General features: G+C 41.0%; 1 protein-coding gene across 6 annotated transcripts in view; it reads right to left on the bottom strand.

The window, feature by feature from the left end:
* Nucleotides 1-1,227: 1,227 nt before the first annotated feature.
* The window catches only part of KLF7 (KLF transcription factor 7), a 123,438-nt gene continuing 107,030 nt past the window's right edge, over nucleotides 1,228-17,635 (bottom strand). For 3 of the 6 annotated variants that reach the window (XM_073807347.1, XM_073807348.1, XM_033859844.2), the window contains one exon: nucleotides 1,228-7,481. In XM_073807347.1, coding sequence (XP_073663448.1) covers nucleotides 7,430-7,481 — 52 coding nt within the window. In that variant the 3' untranslated portion in view covers nucleotides 1,228-7,429. The remainder of the gene's footprint in view (nucleotides 7,482-17,635) is intronic. The other 3 variants (XR_012332990.1, XR_012332991.1, XR_012332992.1) reach the window with 3 other exon arrangements.

Here is a 17,635-nt window from a genome sequence, read left to right as displayed (position 1 = left end):
CTTGCTTACTTGAAAGATGTGGCCGCAGATCTTTACAACTTTCAAAACCATTTTCCTGGCCCCTGACGCATCTACTGTTCTCTTTCCCTTAAGTTTTATTAGGGTGAGGCCACAAGCATTCAGCCTCCCTTCCCAGTCCCCTGCAACACTCCTCACACCCGTTTTCCTGTTCAGAGATATGCATGTGCCCAGGCAGCAAGTTTGGTCACCATAGTCACGATCTTTAATGTGAAAATTGATCGAAAAGTTTCTCGTCACATTTGTCTGAGGAGGGATAGAAGTGATTCACCACTGCATCCGTTTCCCTAAGTCCAAAGCGTGAAAAGAAAGCTTGAGTAGCACTGTGTCCAGTGTAGGTGACAAATGTGTTCGTTTGTTGCTCCCAGTTAATGATAGCACTTTTCTCGGAGATTCGCCCTGCAAGGGGTGCTGGGATTGTAACAGCAGTTAGGTTCTCTACCTTTCTGCTTACTTGGATGTTCTTTCCTGGAAGTCGTGTGGGGAAGAGAAGATTTTAGTAAGTGTTCTTTTCAGTTCTGAGAATTCTCCCTAGGCCTTCCACCTCCCTCTTGTCAGTGTTTGCGGCTGCTTAGATCTGCATCTACCTTCTCGTACTTACGCCTAGCCACCCACATGGCTCTGCCTCTGGTTAGCCTTCTCTTCCCCACCTTGTCACCAAACTCCTATAAATTGATTCCTCAACACCTCACCTCCATTATTCCTTCTCACATTTGCCTTCTTCTCTCCTGCACCAAGCGCTTCAAGTTGCCCTTTCCAAAGCTGCTATCCCAGAACAAACCTTCCCCTTCTCTCACCAAATAAACTGCTTTCAATAAGCTGCTCCTAACCCCCTGAACAAATGACATCCCACAACCCACCTCGTTCGAAAATATTGCTTTTCATAACGTCCAACCATTTGCTCTCTACCCCCCCTTAAAGAAATAAACTGTCTTTAGTGTTCCTTCTTATCTGGGCTCTGAGCTACCTCACTGAAACCATAAAATACACACACACACACACACACACACACACACACACACACACACCCCCAACAGCCTCCCAAATGAAGAAAAATACCTAATACAATCTCCTGCCTCCCCTTTTTCTCTCTGAGAAAGAAAGTTCTCCTGAGGTATATAAGGACCCGTTTGGATCTCTCTGAGGACTTTTTTTTCTCCCTGGTGAGATAAGCTAAGGAGAAATACAGTAAGGCATTCCAAGGCCAAACACATTCTACTGTTTATTACACATATTACATTCTTAAATAAAAATGCGTCACATAACATTTTTTGCATAGATATCTTACAATATACCAATTTAAAAAAGAATTATGAAACAGACCAGTAACAAAAATAAATTTTTTCTTCATTAATAATTTTGTAACATTAACATACCACCATCATATAATACAAATAATAGTTTTAAATCTTAAGACTTTTGTACAGCAAAAAAACTTGACAAAGTAATATATTTATATATATATATAAAAAGCTTAAAAAAAATAAAATGTCAAAAAAAGGCATAACCGAGGGCTATAAGACTGGGTACTTCTGTGATATATTATAAATACCAGAGAAGGCCTGAGAGAGAGCATGTGACCGAGGGAGGTGTGGGAGGGGTAGGGCTGGGAGTAGGTCTCTCCAAACACACTTGTTAGACACGTCTGGCAAAAAGAAAACGTACAGTGCAAAAATAAAGTTCTTCAAGCAACTGTTACGAGCATGATAGAGAGTTGAAAGAAAAGTGGCAGTGGCTGGGAGGTTGCATGGTAGGAGGAGGGAGAGGGTGACAGGAGAGAAGGAGTTTGGGGGGCATTTATGGAAAGGAAGGGGGAGGATTCAAAAACATTAAACATTTATTTTTGCCTCTGTGTTAGCAAGGAGATCTTGGCCGTAACAGGTGTATTTTTCCTCCCTGGAATGAAGCAGAAGTGAAAGATCAAGAAACTCAACTAAATCTGGGTTTAGATAGAAAATGCATGCGGAGAAAAACAAAAACAAAAAGGTTGAGGACCAGCCAGTGAGCCCCAAAGCCTTTCGGGACCTAGATTTGCAGAAATCATTCTGCCTCAGGTCCAAAGGCCTAGGATTAAAATGTCCCCTCTCCCCACCCTCAGCCCCTCCCCTCTACGTGGAACTCCCAGTGTGTTTTCAATATACTGGCAATTATAAGCATCCATCCCCCCCAAAAGATATTAGGCACTGGTGGCTACTCCTCGTAAACGTCAGTAGCCTAACTGTTTTCCTTCTGCGAAGGTACATTAGGTACACGTGCACACGTGTCTAGCTGCGTGCACGCATACCACCCTCATTATTCTGACGTGGGGTGCATTTTATGGCAGTAGACAGAAGCTGGAGTCAAAGCAGTTTACGATTCCAAAGCTCACAGTTGAAAAAAATTGTATAAACAGTCCCCAACAAAGAACGCATCAACCTTCCCTCGTGACTGCTGAGAGGGAGCCCTGTTCGAAAAGAGTATCTCGTTTGGGATATTTGTGAAGTGACGGCCTAGGATTTCTCTCTCCGTTTTTGATACCTGTTTCCCGAGGACTTATACGTAAATGCAAAACACCTGAAGAAGACAGTACTATACTAGAAGGGTGCACGGAAGAAAGTTAATTGCAGCTTTATTTTTCCCTTTTCCAGGATCTATTAGGAATCAACAGAGGAGATTTAAGCCAGTGTTAAAAGCAAGAGAAAACCCTGAAGCCTCAGGCAGTTCGTCATGGGATCTCGCATTTACAAGCAGTTTTTGCTTCCTTTGACACATTTTCGTTGTTCCGTCTCAAGTCTTCCCAAAGATCCTCATTGAGGAAAGTAGGCCATCAAAGAGGCATCGATGTATACTCAGGCCAGCCCCTTTTCAAACTGAGATATCACCATGTTTACCGAAATGTAATCCAGACCCGGAATGCAAATTCTCTCCTCCTCCCTCCACCCCACACTTGGCAGTGGCCACTTCCGGAAGATGCCAGAGGACGCTTCCGCAAGTAGATTTCAACCAGGTTCTACTTAACGAATTTTCACTTTGGCAAAGATCTGGGTGCAAAACTGCGGCCAGAAATGCTGGCCCTCATAAGATTTTTTTCAAAAAGAAACAATGAACCTGATTTCTGTAGTTAAATATGTTGCATCTCTGACTTTCCCAACCTTCTTCCTTCTCCTAAAACCAACTCATGCAAAAGAAAAGCCAAAAGCACTTTGCACTATATTTTAGATTTTATGAAGTGACTTCCATAGAGGAAACCATTTTGAACCAATAAAACTAATCACTAAGATTTGTTCTTCTTGCCATTTGAGTTCATTTCTTTTGACTTTGCCGTAGAATTCAGGAGTTGGAGCTATAGGCAGAATGTTCTGAACGCACTGGCTGAGCCACCCTGAAAGTCCCATTTATTTCCCCTTTGATGCAAATAGACATGGCTAATCTGGAAGCTTATCTCAAACTGAGATCCTTAAAAAGAAAATCTTCTCTGGCTTCTAGATTCAAAGAAGAGTTTTTAAAACATAGGTATCAGTTCTGCTAATCATGCGTGAGGTTGGCCGTCTTTTTTTACCCTGTTATCATCAGGCAATCAAAGATGTGAAAAGGGCACAAGAGGTGCAGGAGGGGAGGAGGACAGGGGATACTTGAAGGGCTTTGCAAGGGAGAGCACAGAGAGGAGAGGGAAATGGTCAGCATGAAGTTCATTCTGGGGGTCTCCGATATTTTTATAAAATGCAGCTCTGTCATGGAATCCAAACATCTCTTTTTCGGGACATAATACTCATCACCACCAGGCATTAAGCTGGGCAATGAACCATCAATGGGGCAGGAGGCCAGTAGCCAGGAGCAGCATTATAATTTCAGGTTTCCACATCTTTGACTTACAGCCGTGTGGTAGGAGAAAGAAGCACAAACTGAAATAAAGAAAACTGTCAATGGCTTCGAAACACTCTTTTCCTATACGTCAAACTCTGAACCCTGGATAAACCGAGCTTGAGAGGACAACCTCAAGAAACACCGTGCCAGGTTTTTCCTTTCAAATTTGAGATCCCCTGGAATGTTGGGCGGTAACAATTTAAATGAGAAAGCGGTTTACTGTATTTCAAAGGTCCGTTAAAGCACTGTTCTAAATAACCTGTCCTCTTGGAAGCAAACCAGCTTCAGGTTATTTCTTGGAAAGCCTGTTCACGCCAGCAGGCTCTTTGCAACCATCTCTGCCGTTTCAGAGATGATGGACACTTGATCACAAATCCATTTCCAAAATGATTGGGGCTACTTGCCCCCCACCCCACCCACCACGGACAGGACTGGTTATCATTCAGAGGTGTCAATCGGGCTAGAGAAGAACAGTTTCAAAGCCATACACTTAGCGCCCACCAAATTCTCAGGCCAGTTCTCACAGTCAACAAATACCTGAAGCAAGCAAGCCAGCCCCACCATCGAGGTTCAGTGCACCCTGCTCAGAGAAAGGTCAGGAGCAGATTACAAAGGACCTCACTGATACAGAAGAGAGAGAAACTGCCGAACATTTCAGACGCTGATGAAGACCAAATGCCCTTCGTTCTGCCACGTTCAAATGAGATCTTTTCAAGACCACAGATGACAACGGGAAGCGAGCAAGCAATGATTACTCTTTTGCATTTTTTTTAAACTTTTTTTTTAATAGAGCCTTGCATTGGTCAGTTCAAAAATTAAATTAAGTATTATAAACCCTTAATAATAATAGCATTTCGAGAGGCAAGAGCAACTCCAGCTGGGCAGAGAACGTTTGTAAATCGTGGCAGCCATGGCTAACGCCATCACTGGTGTGTGCGTGCAGTCATGCTGGAGGCTGCTCTAGAAAGGGAAATCAACGAACCAACAAAACCTGGGGTGTCTAAAGTTTCATCTAGTGCACTGACTGGAGGCGCTACAGTCTAATACAGCTGAGGGACAAGGTCCCTCACACATCCTTCATTGAGAAAGGATGCACCACACATTCAAATATAATCCCATGGTCCGCCCTGATGGACTGGCTACAAATGCACTCGAATGCAGTCGAGAACTATGAGATTGTCAGCAAGCAGTGCTCCAGAAACGGTTTCTAAGTCATGTCTAGTTTTAAATCTTTGGAATAAAACTGATTTTTTAAAATACCCTCCTACTAACATATACATAATTGCCTCTGGCAAATGGGCAGATTTTGTGTGTATGTGTGTTTAGGGTGGATTTTCTTTTTTTTTTGCTGTTTTTTTTTTTTTGTTTCATTTTTCTTTTTTTTTTTTCTTTTTTTTTCTTTTTTTTGGTCTAAATTGAAAAAAGGAAAAAGGGAAAGAAAACTTTAAGGGCCGGACCTCAGAATGCCCCAAGTGTCCAATTGGCAGCTACAGCATTTGTGATAAGGAGGCTCCTTTGCCCTCAGACGAGTAGTTTCAACATGTCAGTGAAATCAAAGTTTGCAGAAAGCTGAGAAACCAAATGCCAAGGATCTTGAAGGTTGCTGTCATAAATGTATCTGTGTTTCTTACATTATTATTTCCTTCAAAGACTTCACTTTTGCATCCCAAATAGGTATGGGGTGGCATTTTAACAGTCAATGAGTCAAACAGTCAAGGAGGGCAGGAGGGGAGCCAGCTGGATGAAGGAGCAGCAACCATGGGTGGACCAAATGCCATTTTTGTTTTTTTAGACGTGTCTTGAAGGGATGGTCCCAGAATATACAAAATATACAATCTGCCCTAAAACCACCCCGCTTGCTTGCATAGGCCATTTAATGGTCCTAAAGGCAGTCTTTGGAGTTGAGGCCAGTGCCAGCTAGCTAAGAATGCGGGTAGATGGAGGCCGATATTGGATTGTGTGTGTGGGATGGAAAGTGAGGCATGTAACCCCCTCGGCGTCAGCTTGCAGAGTAAGAGTGAGGCCTCTGTTGATCCCGGGTGCTCTAGGTCACAAGTCATGGTGGGCCTAGCCAAAAAAAAAAAAAAAAATCAGAAATATGTCTCTCTTTTTAGACAGAGCATGAGAGAAATATCTCAACCCTTTCTTTAAATGTCCACCCTTCATTCCCACAATGGCATTTCGAACTGTGTGTTTTAACAAGTGGGGTGATACGACTCAGTGGGTATGAGAGAGGAAGAAAGGGTGATGGTTTTTGAAGTCACTAGACTTGGGAGGCATCCTCTGTTCTCCCCACTCCTGGAAAGAGTGATATTTTTGGCTTTTTGTCAGGTCGTAACCCAGAGTTAGGTTAAATATGCAGCTGCCCTTTGAGACTAGCAACATCTATGCTGAAACTGGTTATAGGTTAGCAATGACATACAGCACAGGGTTGATCACTGTAAGCTGAGGTCAGGATGCCTCAAGGGGGATGAGAAAAGTGTGATGTCCCATCTGATTGGCTGCTTCGAGAGCTGGACATCCAGGTGCCGAGAGAGAGTCCTGGAGAGTTTTAGTCCATGGAGAAAAGATAAAACATTTAAGCTTCCAAATAAGCTTTTCAAGTTTTCGTTAGCAAAAAACAGAGATTAAAAAGAAAAAATCTAGCACTGGCAATAAGGTGAGGCTCAAGGGATATACTGTGATTTATCATCAAGGACTTTATTCTCTTGGCCACTTTGCAGTCATGCTAGAAGTTTCCAGAATCCCTAGTGCATATGGTGTGCAAGAGAGTCAAAAAGTAAGAAAAGAAAACTCCTCCCTGGAGAGTGAAGTCTAGAGAAATGCAGGCCAGAAAGGTGTAAGGAGTTATTCCAGAGTCTGCCGCCACTAAGGCCGTTGGTATCAACTGGATAGATCTCAATAGTACTAAGAAGAACCAAAACTGATCAACAGTTCTGTGAGGAAGTCGGACGCACGGAATAGTAGGACTTTTCACACACAAAGGACAAATAAACCAAGAGTTAATTTTGGCTACCAAACTGCAATTTGGTTTTCTAGGTCATTTTCCCCCAACTATTTAAAAAGAAACATTAGTGCTACACATATGCAACTTTAAGACGTTGTATTCTCCTATCAAGTTGCACTGAGAAGCAAGTTAAATAAGCCCCTCTTACTGCCGTCCACCTGCAGAGAAGTCATATCCATTTTCTTTGATTTCCATTGGCAACAGCGGGAAATAATTCCAATAGTGCTGAAGTAAGCAGCCAGACTGCCTTGCTGAGTTCACCTGGTTTCCTTCTTCTTCGTCTTCTACCATCTGGCTAGGGCAAGGCATAAAGAATAGACGTATATATTTTAAATATAGCTGAGTGCATGACAGTGTGTGTGTGCGCGTGTGTTGTGTGTCTATGTGTGAGTGCGTGTATGCGTGTCTGTGTGTGTCTGTGCGTGTGTGTACACAGAGGTTTAATAAGTGAGAACTTTCTTCTGCGAGGCAATGGGTCCCCGCCTGAAGTCCAGCCCCCTGCCTCATGGCATTTCCTTCGGACAATGGCCTGCGCCATGGCAACTGTGGCCTTTAGGTTTTTTAGATATGTCTCTTCATATGGAGGGCAAGATGGTCAGACCTGGAAAAACACCTAGGAAACATAAAAATAACACGGATATTAGAGAGATTTGGGTAAATAACTTAACTTCCATCACCCCTTAGAAAACAATTAGCCCTACCTTAAAGAGAAGCAGTGCATGTGTGTTGAGAAATAAGGTGTGTAGAGAAGGTGAGCTCAGGAGTCAGACTGCTTGGGTTCAAATCCCAGCTCTTCCAATAGCTGTATGACTCTGAGCACCTTAACCTCTCTGTACCTTAATTCCTCCTCAATAAAATGGGGATAATTACAGCACTTACTTCATAGATTGGTTGTGAGGATTAAATGAGATGATCTATGTAAAGTGCTTAGAAAATTCTCTGGCACATGGTAAGATCTCGATGACTATTAACTATTATTATCGAAATTGTCATTATTAAAGAAGAAATGAATGTAAAAGTGTGTTGGAAATGACGTGTCATGCCCGTATAGGGTAAATAAAGAATGATTAGCCTGTACCATTGAATGATGAAACTCTAACATTTCAACACCCAGATTTCAGTCCTAAGCTTTACAGTGGAAGCCCAGAAATGCTGCCTGTGATACCTGCAGGTCTATATAGACACTCTATATTCAAGTCGAGAAAAAGCTCATGTTTATTAAGGATGGTATCATATGCAGGCATGTGCTAGCTATTTCCCCAATCTCACCCCAATAATATCCTCAGCTGCCTTCCATGGTAAATCTTTGCACCCCTTTTGTATGCATGTGCTAAATAAGGACACTGAGGCTTGGGTCACACAGCCAGTGAGTGGCAGCCATGGGGTGAGAACCCAGGCAGATCTATAAGCCCACTCTTTTGAACTGTTTCTTGGTACCCGACGTCCACCGCTGAGTGCCTTTGTCAGCCTCAGAGCTGATGCAGTGGTTGTTTTCACTCCTTCCCCCTTCTTCTGACACCACCAACTTGATCTTGCCCAGGACAGCAACTCTTCTGCGTTCTCAATTGTATGGGCCTGACCCTCCTCCTAAGGCTGAAGTTTTATGGCCACAGTGATCTGCTTTACTGACAGTCATGTGACCCACAAAAGTCAATGACAGCCAGCTCTGGGACATTTGCTGAAACTATTGGAAGAGAGAAGCTCTCTTTCCACTGGGGCTAAGATACTAATACTGAAGCCCGGAGCTGCTGGTGTCCATATGGCCATGTGGGAAAGAGCCTGCTTGAGAACGAAGTCAACAGAGAAAAATGGGGCCAGGGGGTAGAAAGGAAGAGAGAGTTTCTAGTCCTGTTGAAATACATCTGAGAACCTGGACCCAGCCAAGCCAAAAGGCAAATCCATTTCTATTCTTCTTAGTTATTAGAGCTAATAAATACCTTTGGAAGCTAACATCAGTCTGAATTAGAGTTCTGTACTTATAACTAATAGAGTGGCCATTTCCATATCCCCAAAGCCTACATACAATCTCAGGTTCTGGCTGGAGTCCCAGTGAAGTCAGCACCTCAGACAGCAGTCATTCTTAGCTCTGGGTGTACATCCTCCCTCAGATCCTCTTCTAGAAACTGGCCACCCTCCTACCTGGGAGAATGTTCCCAGGATCCCCTGAGGCCTGAGATAACCCTCACAGTCCAAAACTCTTGTTGGGATATTAGCAAGCTGTCCTGCTCGGGTTAGCAAGGTTTCCTGTTCAGTGCAGAATTTCCCTGTATTTGTTCATTCCCCAAACAAACAAACAAACAACAAACAAACAAAAACCAGCCCTATCCCCTGATCCCAACATTTCTCCACACACCTTTTGTGTTCATTTCATAAACAGGTACACATGCAGGATAGAACCTCAAGGAAATGAAGCAAAACACAACAAAGGTAAAATGAAAAAAAAAAGGGAAAAGTACAGTAGAAAATGATCTAATCCAATAATGTGTTGAATAATAGTAATTCTAACTATAACCACTTATTTTAGGCTCTGATTTGGTATGAGAAAGATACTTGGATAATCCCTTAGAGTTCCATTGAAAGGGGATTTGATTTACTATAAAACAGTGATAAATTTTCCTTAAAAGCAAGTACTTGATGTCACTGGTACAAGAAAAAGCAATACAGCCTGCAGGGAATTTAGTATTTGACTTGCACGACTCTGTCCTGTCCTGAAGGCACACTTAGTACTGCCCACTGCCTCCTCTCTTTCTTTCCCTCCCTCCCTCCCTCCCTTCCTCCCTTCTTTCTTTTCTCCGTCCTTCATCTCAACAGCTTTGAGGAAGAAGATCTAAGCCAGGAAGTTCTTTTTGTAGGTATTTCCTTTTTAAAGTTAACATCCTCACGAGAACTCTATATAAAGACAGTACCATTCTTATCCCCACTACCAGATGAGATACTCATCAAAAAGAGGCAAAGCCAAAATCTGAACCCAAGTAGCCTGACTCCAGAGCCCAGGCTCTTCGCCATATCTGCTTTTTAGGCTGAAAAGAAGGTCAAGCTGAGCTGTCAATTTAAAGAGTCTCTAGTAGGCAGAATAATGGATGGCCCTCCCCAGATATCTACACCTCATCCCCAGGACTTGTGAATATGTTAGGTTCAAAGACAAAGGGGAGTTAAGGTTGTGGATGGAATTAATTTGCTGATCGACTGATCTAAAGATAGGGAGATTACTCTGATTTATCTGGGTAGGCCCAATGTCACCACAAGGGTCTTCAAAAGTGGAAGAGGGAATTAAAAGAGAAAACCAGAGAGATGGCAGCAGGTGAAGGACTCAACAGCTCTGATGATGAAGGAATGGGGTCAGGAGGCAAGGAATGTGGGCAAAGCTGAAAGCTGGAAAAGACAAGGAAATGGATTCTCCCCTTGAGCCTCCAGAAAGCAACAGAGCACAGCCCCCATCTTGATTTTGGCCCCAGTGAGACCTGTGTTGGACTTCTAACCTACAGAGCTGTAAGATAATAATTTATAAAGATAAATAAGGGTGATATAAACTTGTGGCAATTGGTAATGGCAGCAGCTAGAAAACTAATCCAGAAGTTAATCTGGTCAGACCTGAGCAGTAAGGACCTGTAAGAAAGCAACAGAGCAGGTACTAAGAATCCTGCCTGTCCAAAAGAGGCACATGGGGATTTGAGACAGTAAGAAGCAAAGTATAAGTCATGGCAGTACAAAACCTCTTTCTTTTCCTTTCCATATCCTGAGAACATACAGGACAACAGTATTCTTGAGATAGGACTTCATTTGAAATTACCACTCCGTAATGTATGTGTTCCATCCTTTTATTCTGCATTTACCACTTGCCTAGCCTGTGCTGGGTATCTAGCAATATATGTACAAGCAACTATCTTTACCCTTCAAGTTCTTTCAGAAAAAAGTAAACCGAATCTTTGACATGGTATGAAATGTAACTGCACCCCTCTTGAATCAAACTAGCATCATTATTTTTTTAAATTCTAGGAAGTACATGATGTTTAGAATTAGACTAGGTGGTTTCTGAACTGGAGATAAAGAAGACTGCAGGGCAAGGAATGTGGGCAGCCTCTAGGAGCTAAGAGTGGTTCTGGCTGATAGCAAACAAGGAAATAGGACTTCAGGCCTACCATAGCAAGAAGTCTTATGATACTCTGAGGAGAGAACCTAGCCAGGCCAAGCTGGATTTCTGACCTACAGAAATATGGGAAGATAAACCACAGGCAGTATGGCCTTTGCATTCAGAGGTCTTCGTTGAAGTTCTCACTGAGTTCCTCCTTTCTTCTCCCAAGCCTGGCAAGCATTCTTGTGATTACGTCTTTGAATTCTTTATCAGCACCATCATTCTTGAGAGATCAAGACAGTGTTACTGAAAACCATAAATCTAAAGAGGGGTGGCTAACATTTTTATAAAACAGTTGAAGAAGATGAGGAATTGATATACAGAGAAGTTCAATAACTTGCCCTAGGATATAACTGTTACAGGACTGCCCTCCAGACTTCCTGAATAAGTCAAATTGTGGTTAACTGATCATCATCAAGTCATTATGACAATCCAGGAATAAGATCTTTCTGTCCAAAAAGGACTTCCGTACTATATGAATAGAAGTAGTTAAGAGGAGGCATCCTTGTCTTGTTCCTGATCTTAGAGGAACAGATTGCAGATTTTCCCTGCTGTATGGCTGATAGGGTCTTGGTGCTCTGGCCAGGTGCCAGGCCTGTGCCTCTGAGTTGGGAGAGCCGAGTTTAGGACACTGGCCCACCAGAGACCTCCTGGGTCCACATAATATAAAACGGCGAAAGCTCTCCCAGAGATCTCCATCTCAACGCTAAGACCCAGCTCCACTCAACGACCAGAAAGCTACAGTGCTAGACACCCTATGCCAAACAACTAGCAAGACAGGAACACAACCCCAGCCATCAGCAGAGAGGCTGCCTAAAATCATAATAAGGTCACAGACACGCCAAAACACACCCCCGGACATGGTCCTGCCCACCAGAAAGACAAGATCTAGCCTCATCCACTAGAACACAGGCACCAGTCCCCTCCACCAGGAAGCCTACACAACCCACTGAACCAACCTTAGCCACTGGGGGCAGACACCAAAAACAACGGGAACTATGAACCTGAAGCCTGTGAAAAGGTGACCCCAAACACAGTAAGTTAAGCAAAATCAGAAGAGAGAGAAACACACAGCAGATGAAGGAGCAAGGTAAAAACCCATCAGACCAAACAAATGAAGAGGAAATAGGCAGTCTACCTGAAAAAGAATTCAGAGAAATGATAGTAAAGATGATCCAAAATCTTAGAAATAGAATGCAGAAAATACAAGAAATGTTTAAGAAGGACCTAGAAGAACTAAAGAGCAAACAAACAATGATGAACAATACAATAAATGAAATTAAAAATTCTCTAGAAGGAATCAATAGCAGAATAAATGAGGCAGAAGAACGGATAAGTGACCTAGAAGATAAAAGAGTGGAAATAACTACCACAGAGCAGTATAAAAAAAAAAAGAATGAAAAGAATTGAGGACAGTCTCAGAGACCTCTGGGACAACATTAAATGCACCAACATTTGAATTATAGGGGTCCCAGAAGAAGAAGAGAAAAAGAAAGGGGCTGAGAAAATATTTGAAGAGATTATAGTTGAAAACTTCCCTAATATGGGAAAGGAAATAGTCAATCAAGTCCAGGAAGAACAGAGAGTCCCATACAGGATAAAACCAAGGAGAGACACGCCAAGACACGTATTAATCAAACGGTCAAAAATTAAATACAAAGAAAAAATATTAAAAGCCACAAGTGAAAAACAACAAATAACACACAAGGGAATCCCCATAGGTTAACAGCTGATCTTCCAGCAGAAACTCTGCAAGCCAGAAGGGAGTGGCAGGACACATTTAAAGTGATAAAAGAGAAAAACCGACAACCAAGATTACTCTACCCAGCAAGGATCTCATTCAGATTTGACAGAGAAATCAAAAGCTTTTCAGACAAGCAAAAGCTAAGAGAATTCAGCACCACCAAACCAGCTTTACAACAAATGCTAAAGGAACTTCTCTAGGCAGGAAACACAGAGAAGGAAAAGATCTACAATAACAAACCCAAAACAATTGAGAAAATGGTAATAGGAACATACATATTGATAATTAGTTTAAATGTAAATGGATTAAATGCTCCAACCAAAAGACATAGACTGGCTGAATGGATACAAAAACAAGACCCATGTATATGCTGTCTACAAGAGACCCACTTCAGACCTAGGGACACATACAGACTGAAAGTGAGGGGATGGAAAAACATATTCCATGCAAATGGAAATCAAAAGAAAGCTGGAGTAGCAATTCTCATATCAGACAAAATAGACTGTAAAATAAAGACTATTAAAAGAGACAAAGAAGGACACTACATAATGATCAAGGGATCAATCCAAGAAGAAGATATAACAATTGTAAATATTTATGCACCCAACATAGGAGCACCTCAATACATGAGGCAAATAATAACAGCCATAAAAGGGGAAATCGACAGTAACACAATCAGAGTAGGGGACTTTAATACCTCACTTTCACCAATGGACAGATCATCCAAAATGAAAATAAATAAGGAAACACAAGCTTTAAATGATACATTAAACACGATGGACTTAATTGATATTTATAGGACATTCCAACTGAAAACAACAGGATACACTTTCTTTTCAAGTGCTCAAGGAACATTCTCCAGGATAGATCATACCTTGGGTCACAAATCAAGCCTTGGTAAATTTAAGAAAATTGAAACCGTATCAAGTATCATTTCCGACTACACCGTCATGAGACCAGATATCAATTACAGGAAAAAATCTGTAAAAAATAGAAACACATGGAGGCTAAACAATACACTACTAAAAACCCAAGAGATCACTGAAGAAATCAAAGAGGAAATCAAAAAATATGTAGAAACAGATGACAATGAAAATACGATGACCCAAAACCTATGGGATGCAGCAAAAGCAGTTCTAAGAGGGAAGTTTACAGGATACAATCCTACCTCAAGAAACAAGAAACATCTCAAATAAACAACCTAACCTTAAACCTAAAACAATTAGAGAGAGAAGAACAAAAAAATCCCCAAAGTTAGCAGAAGGAAAGAAATCATAAATATGAGATGAGAAATAAATGAAAAATAAACAAAGAAAATAATAGCAAAGATCAATAAAACTAAAAACTGGTTCTTTGAGAAGATAAAATTGATAAAACATTAGCCAGACTCATCAAGAAAAAAAGGAAGAAGACTCAGTTCAATAGAATTAGAAATGAAAAAGGAGAAGTAACAACTTACACTGCAGAAATACAAAGGATCATGAGAGATTACTACAAGCAACTCTATGCCAATAAAATGGACAACCTGGAAGAAATGGACAAATTCTTAGAAAAGCACAACCTTCCAATACTGAACCAGGAAGAAGTAGAAAATATAAACAGACCAATCACAAGCACTGAAATTGAGACTCTGATTGAAAATCTTCCAACAAACAAAAGCCCAGGACCAGATGGTTTCACAGGTGAAGTCTATCAAATATTTAGAGAAGAGCTAACACCTATCCTTCTCAAACGCTTCCAAAATGTAGCAGAGGGAGAAACACTCCCAAACACATTCTACGAGGACACCATCACCCTGATACCAAAACCAGACAAAGATGTCACAAAGAAAGAAAACTACAGGCCAATATCTCTGATGAACATAGATGTAAAAATCCTCAACAAAATAATAGCAAACAGCATCCAACAGCACATTAAGAGAATCATACACCACGATCAAGTGGGATTTATCCCAGGAATGCAAGGATTCTTCAATATACGCAAACCAACCAATGTGATAAACTATATTAACAAATTGAAGGAGAAAAACCATATGATCATCTCAATAGATGCAGAGAAAGCTTTCAACAAAATTCAACACCCATTAATGATAAAAACCCTCCAGTAGGCATAGAGGGAACTTACCTCAACATAATAAAGGCCATATAGGACAAACCCATAGCCAACATCGTTCTCAATGGTGAAAACTGAAACCATTTCCTCTAAGATCAAGGAGGAACAAGACAAGGTTGTCCACTCTCACCACTATTATTCAACATAGTTTTGGAAGTTTTAGCCACAGCAATCAGAGAAGAAAAAGAAATAAAAGGAATCCAACATAGAAAAGAGGTAAAGCTGTCACTATTTGCAGATGACATGATACTATACATAGAGAATCCTCAAGATGCTACCAGAAAACTACTAGTGCTAATCAATGAATTTGGTAAAGCAGCAGGATACAAAATTAATGAACAGAAATCTCTTGCATTCCTATACACTAATGATGAAAAATATGAAAGAGAAATTAAGAAAACACTCCCATTTACCATTGCAACAAAAAGAATAAAATATCTAGGAATAAACCTACCTAAGGAGACAAAAGACCTGTATGCAGAAAACTATAAGACACTGATGAAAGAAATTAAAGATGATACAAACAGATGGAGAGATATACCATGTTCTTGGATTGGAAGAATCAATATTGTGAAAATGACTATACTACCCAAAGCAATCTATAGAGTCAATGCAATCCCTATCAAACTACCAATGGCATTTTTCACAGAACTAGAGTAAAAAACTTCACAATTTGTATGGAAACACAAAAGACCCCGAATAGCCAAAGCTATCTTGAGAAAGGAAAATGGAGCTGGTGGGATCAGGCTCCTGGATTTCAAACTATACTACAAAGCTACAGTAATCAAGACAGTATGGTACTGGCACAAAAACAGAAATAGAGATCAATGGAACAGGACAGAAAGCCCAGAGATAAACCCACACACATATGGTCACCTTATTTTTGATAAAGGAGGCGAGAATATACAACGGAGAAAAGACAGCCTCTTCTATAAGTAGTGCTGGGCAAACTGGACAGCTACATGTAAAAGAATGAAATTAGAACATTCCCTAACACCATACACAAAAATAAACTCAAAATGGATGAAAGACCTAAATGTAAGGCCAGACACTATCTAACTCTTAGAGGAAAACATAGGCAGAACACTCTATGACATAAATCACAGCGCAATCCTTTTTGGCCCACCTCCTAGAGAAATGGAAATAAAAACAAAAATAAACAAATGGGACTTAATGAAACTTAAAAGCTTTTGCACAGCAAAGGAAACCATAAACAAGACGAAAAGACAACCCTCAGAATGGGAGAAAATATTTTCAAATGAAGCAACTAACAAAGGATTAATCTCCAAAATATACAAGCAGCTCATGCGGTCAATATCAAAGAAACAAACAACCCAATCCAAAAATGGGCAGAAGACCTAAATAGACATTCTCCAAAGAAGATATACAGATTGCCAACAAACACATGAAAGGATGCTCAACATCACTAATCATTACAGAAATGCAAATCAAAACTACAATGAGGTATCACCTCACACTGGTCAGAATGGCCACCATCAAAAAATCTATAAACAATAAATGCTGGAGAAGGTGTGAAGAAAAGGGAACCCTGTTGCACTGTTGGTGGGAATGTACATTGATACAGCCACTATGGAGAACAGTATGGAGGTTCATTAAAAAACTAAAAACAGAACTACCATATGATCCAGCAATCCCACTACTGGGCATTTACCCTGGGAAAACCATAATTCAAAAAGAGTCATGTACCACAATGTTCATTGCAGCTCTATTTACAATAGCCAGGACACGAAAGCAACCTAAGTGTCCCTCGAGAGATGAATGGATAAAGAAGATGTGGTACATAAATACAATGAAATATTACTCAGCCATAAAAGAAACAAAATTGAGTTATTTGTAGTGAGGTGGATGGACCTAGAGTGTGCCATACAGAGTGAAGTAAGTCAGAAAGAGAAAAATACCATATGCCAGCATATATATATGGAATCTAAAAAAAAAAAAAAGGTTCTGAAGAACCTAGGGGCAGGACAGGAATAAAGATGCAGACGTAGAGAATGGACTTGAGGACACGGGGAATGGGAAGGATAAGCTGGGACGATGTGAGAGATTGGCATGGACATATATACACTACCAAATGTAAAACAGATAGCTAGTGGGAAGCAGCCACATAGCACAGGGAGATCAGCTCGGTGCTTTGTGACCACTTAGAGGGGTGGATACGGAGGGTGGGAGGGAGACGCAAAGTGAGGAGATATGGGGATATATGTATATGTATAGCTGATTCACTTTGTTATGAAGCAGAAACTAACAAACCATTGTAAAGCAATCATACTCCAAAAAAGATGTTAAAAAAGAAAAATTAGACTAGGTCCCTCACCACTGAGGTTTTATTTAAATCCAGTACACCAGCAAGATACTTAGCCATGATTAATTTATATTTATTAATTTATACTTACTGAGTTCCACATAGGAATAGTAAAGTAAAAAGTAATAAACTCAGCATCTAGAAATGCAGAATCAAATAACTGTAAGGGTAATACACCCCCAGAGGGTATTTGTGACTCTACAGCAGTCAGATGACCTTGAATAAGAAGGTCCTTAATGATTGAAATTTGTTCATTACAGAGAACTAGTCAAACCCCTATTGTAGTTTCTGCTGCTTATGAAAAAGGCCCACTAAAGTCACATGGGCATTAAGCTGATAGCAGTCCTCTAGGGCACTGAAGGGCCAGATAGGGGTTGGTATTTGTCACCACCTCTTACTGAGCTGACTTAGAGATCAAAGATCAAAATGCCTCCTCTAAACTTCCCAGGATCTTGG

The sequence above is a fragment of the Tursiops truncatus genome, chromosome 7 (assembly GCF_011762595.2).
Source record: "Tursiops truncatus isolate mTurTru1 chromosome 7, mTurTru1.mat.Y, whole genome shotgun sequence".
Classification (NCBI taxonomy): domain Eukaryota; kingdom Metazoa; phylum Chordata; class Mammalia; order Artiodactyla; family Delphinidae; genus Tursiops; species Tursiops truncatus.
The sequence above is the reverse complement of the archived record's forward strand: the minus strand, read 5'-3'. Positions and strand labels throughout refer to the sequence as shown.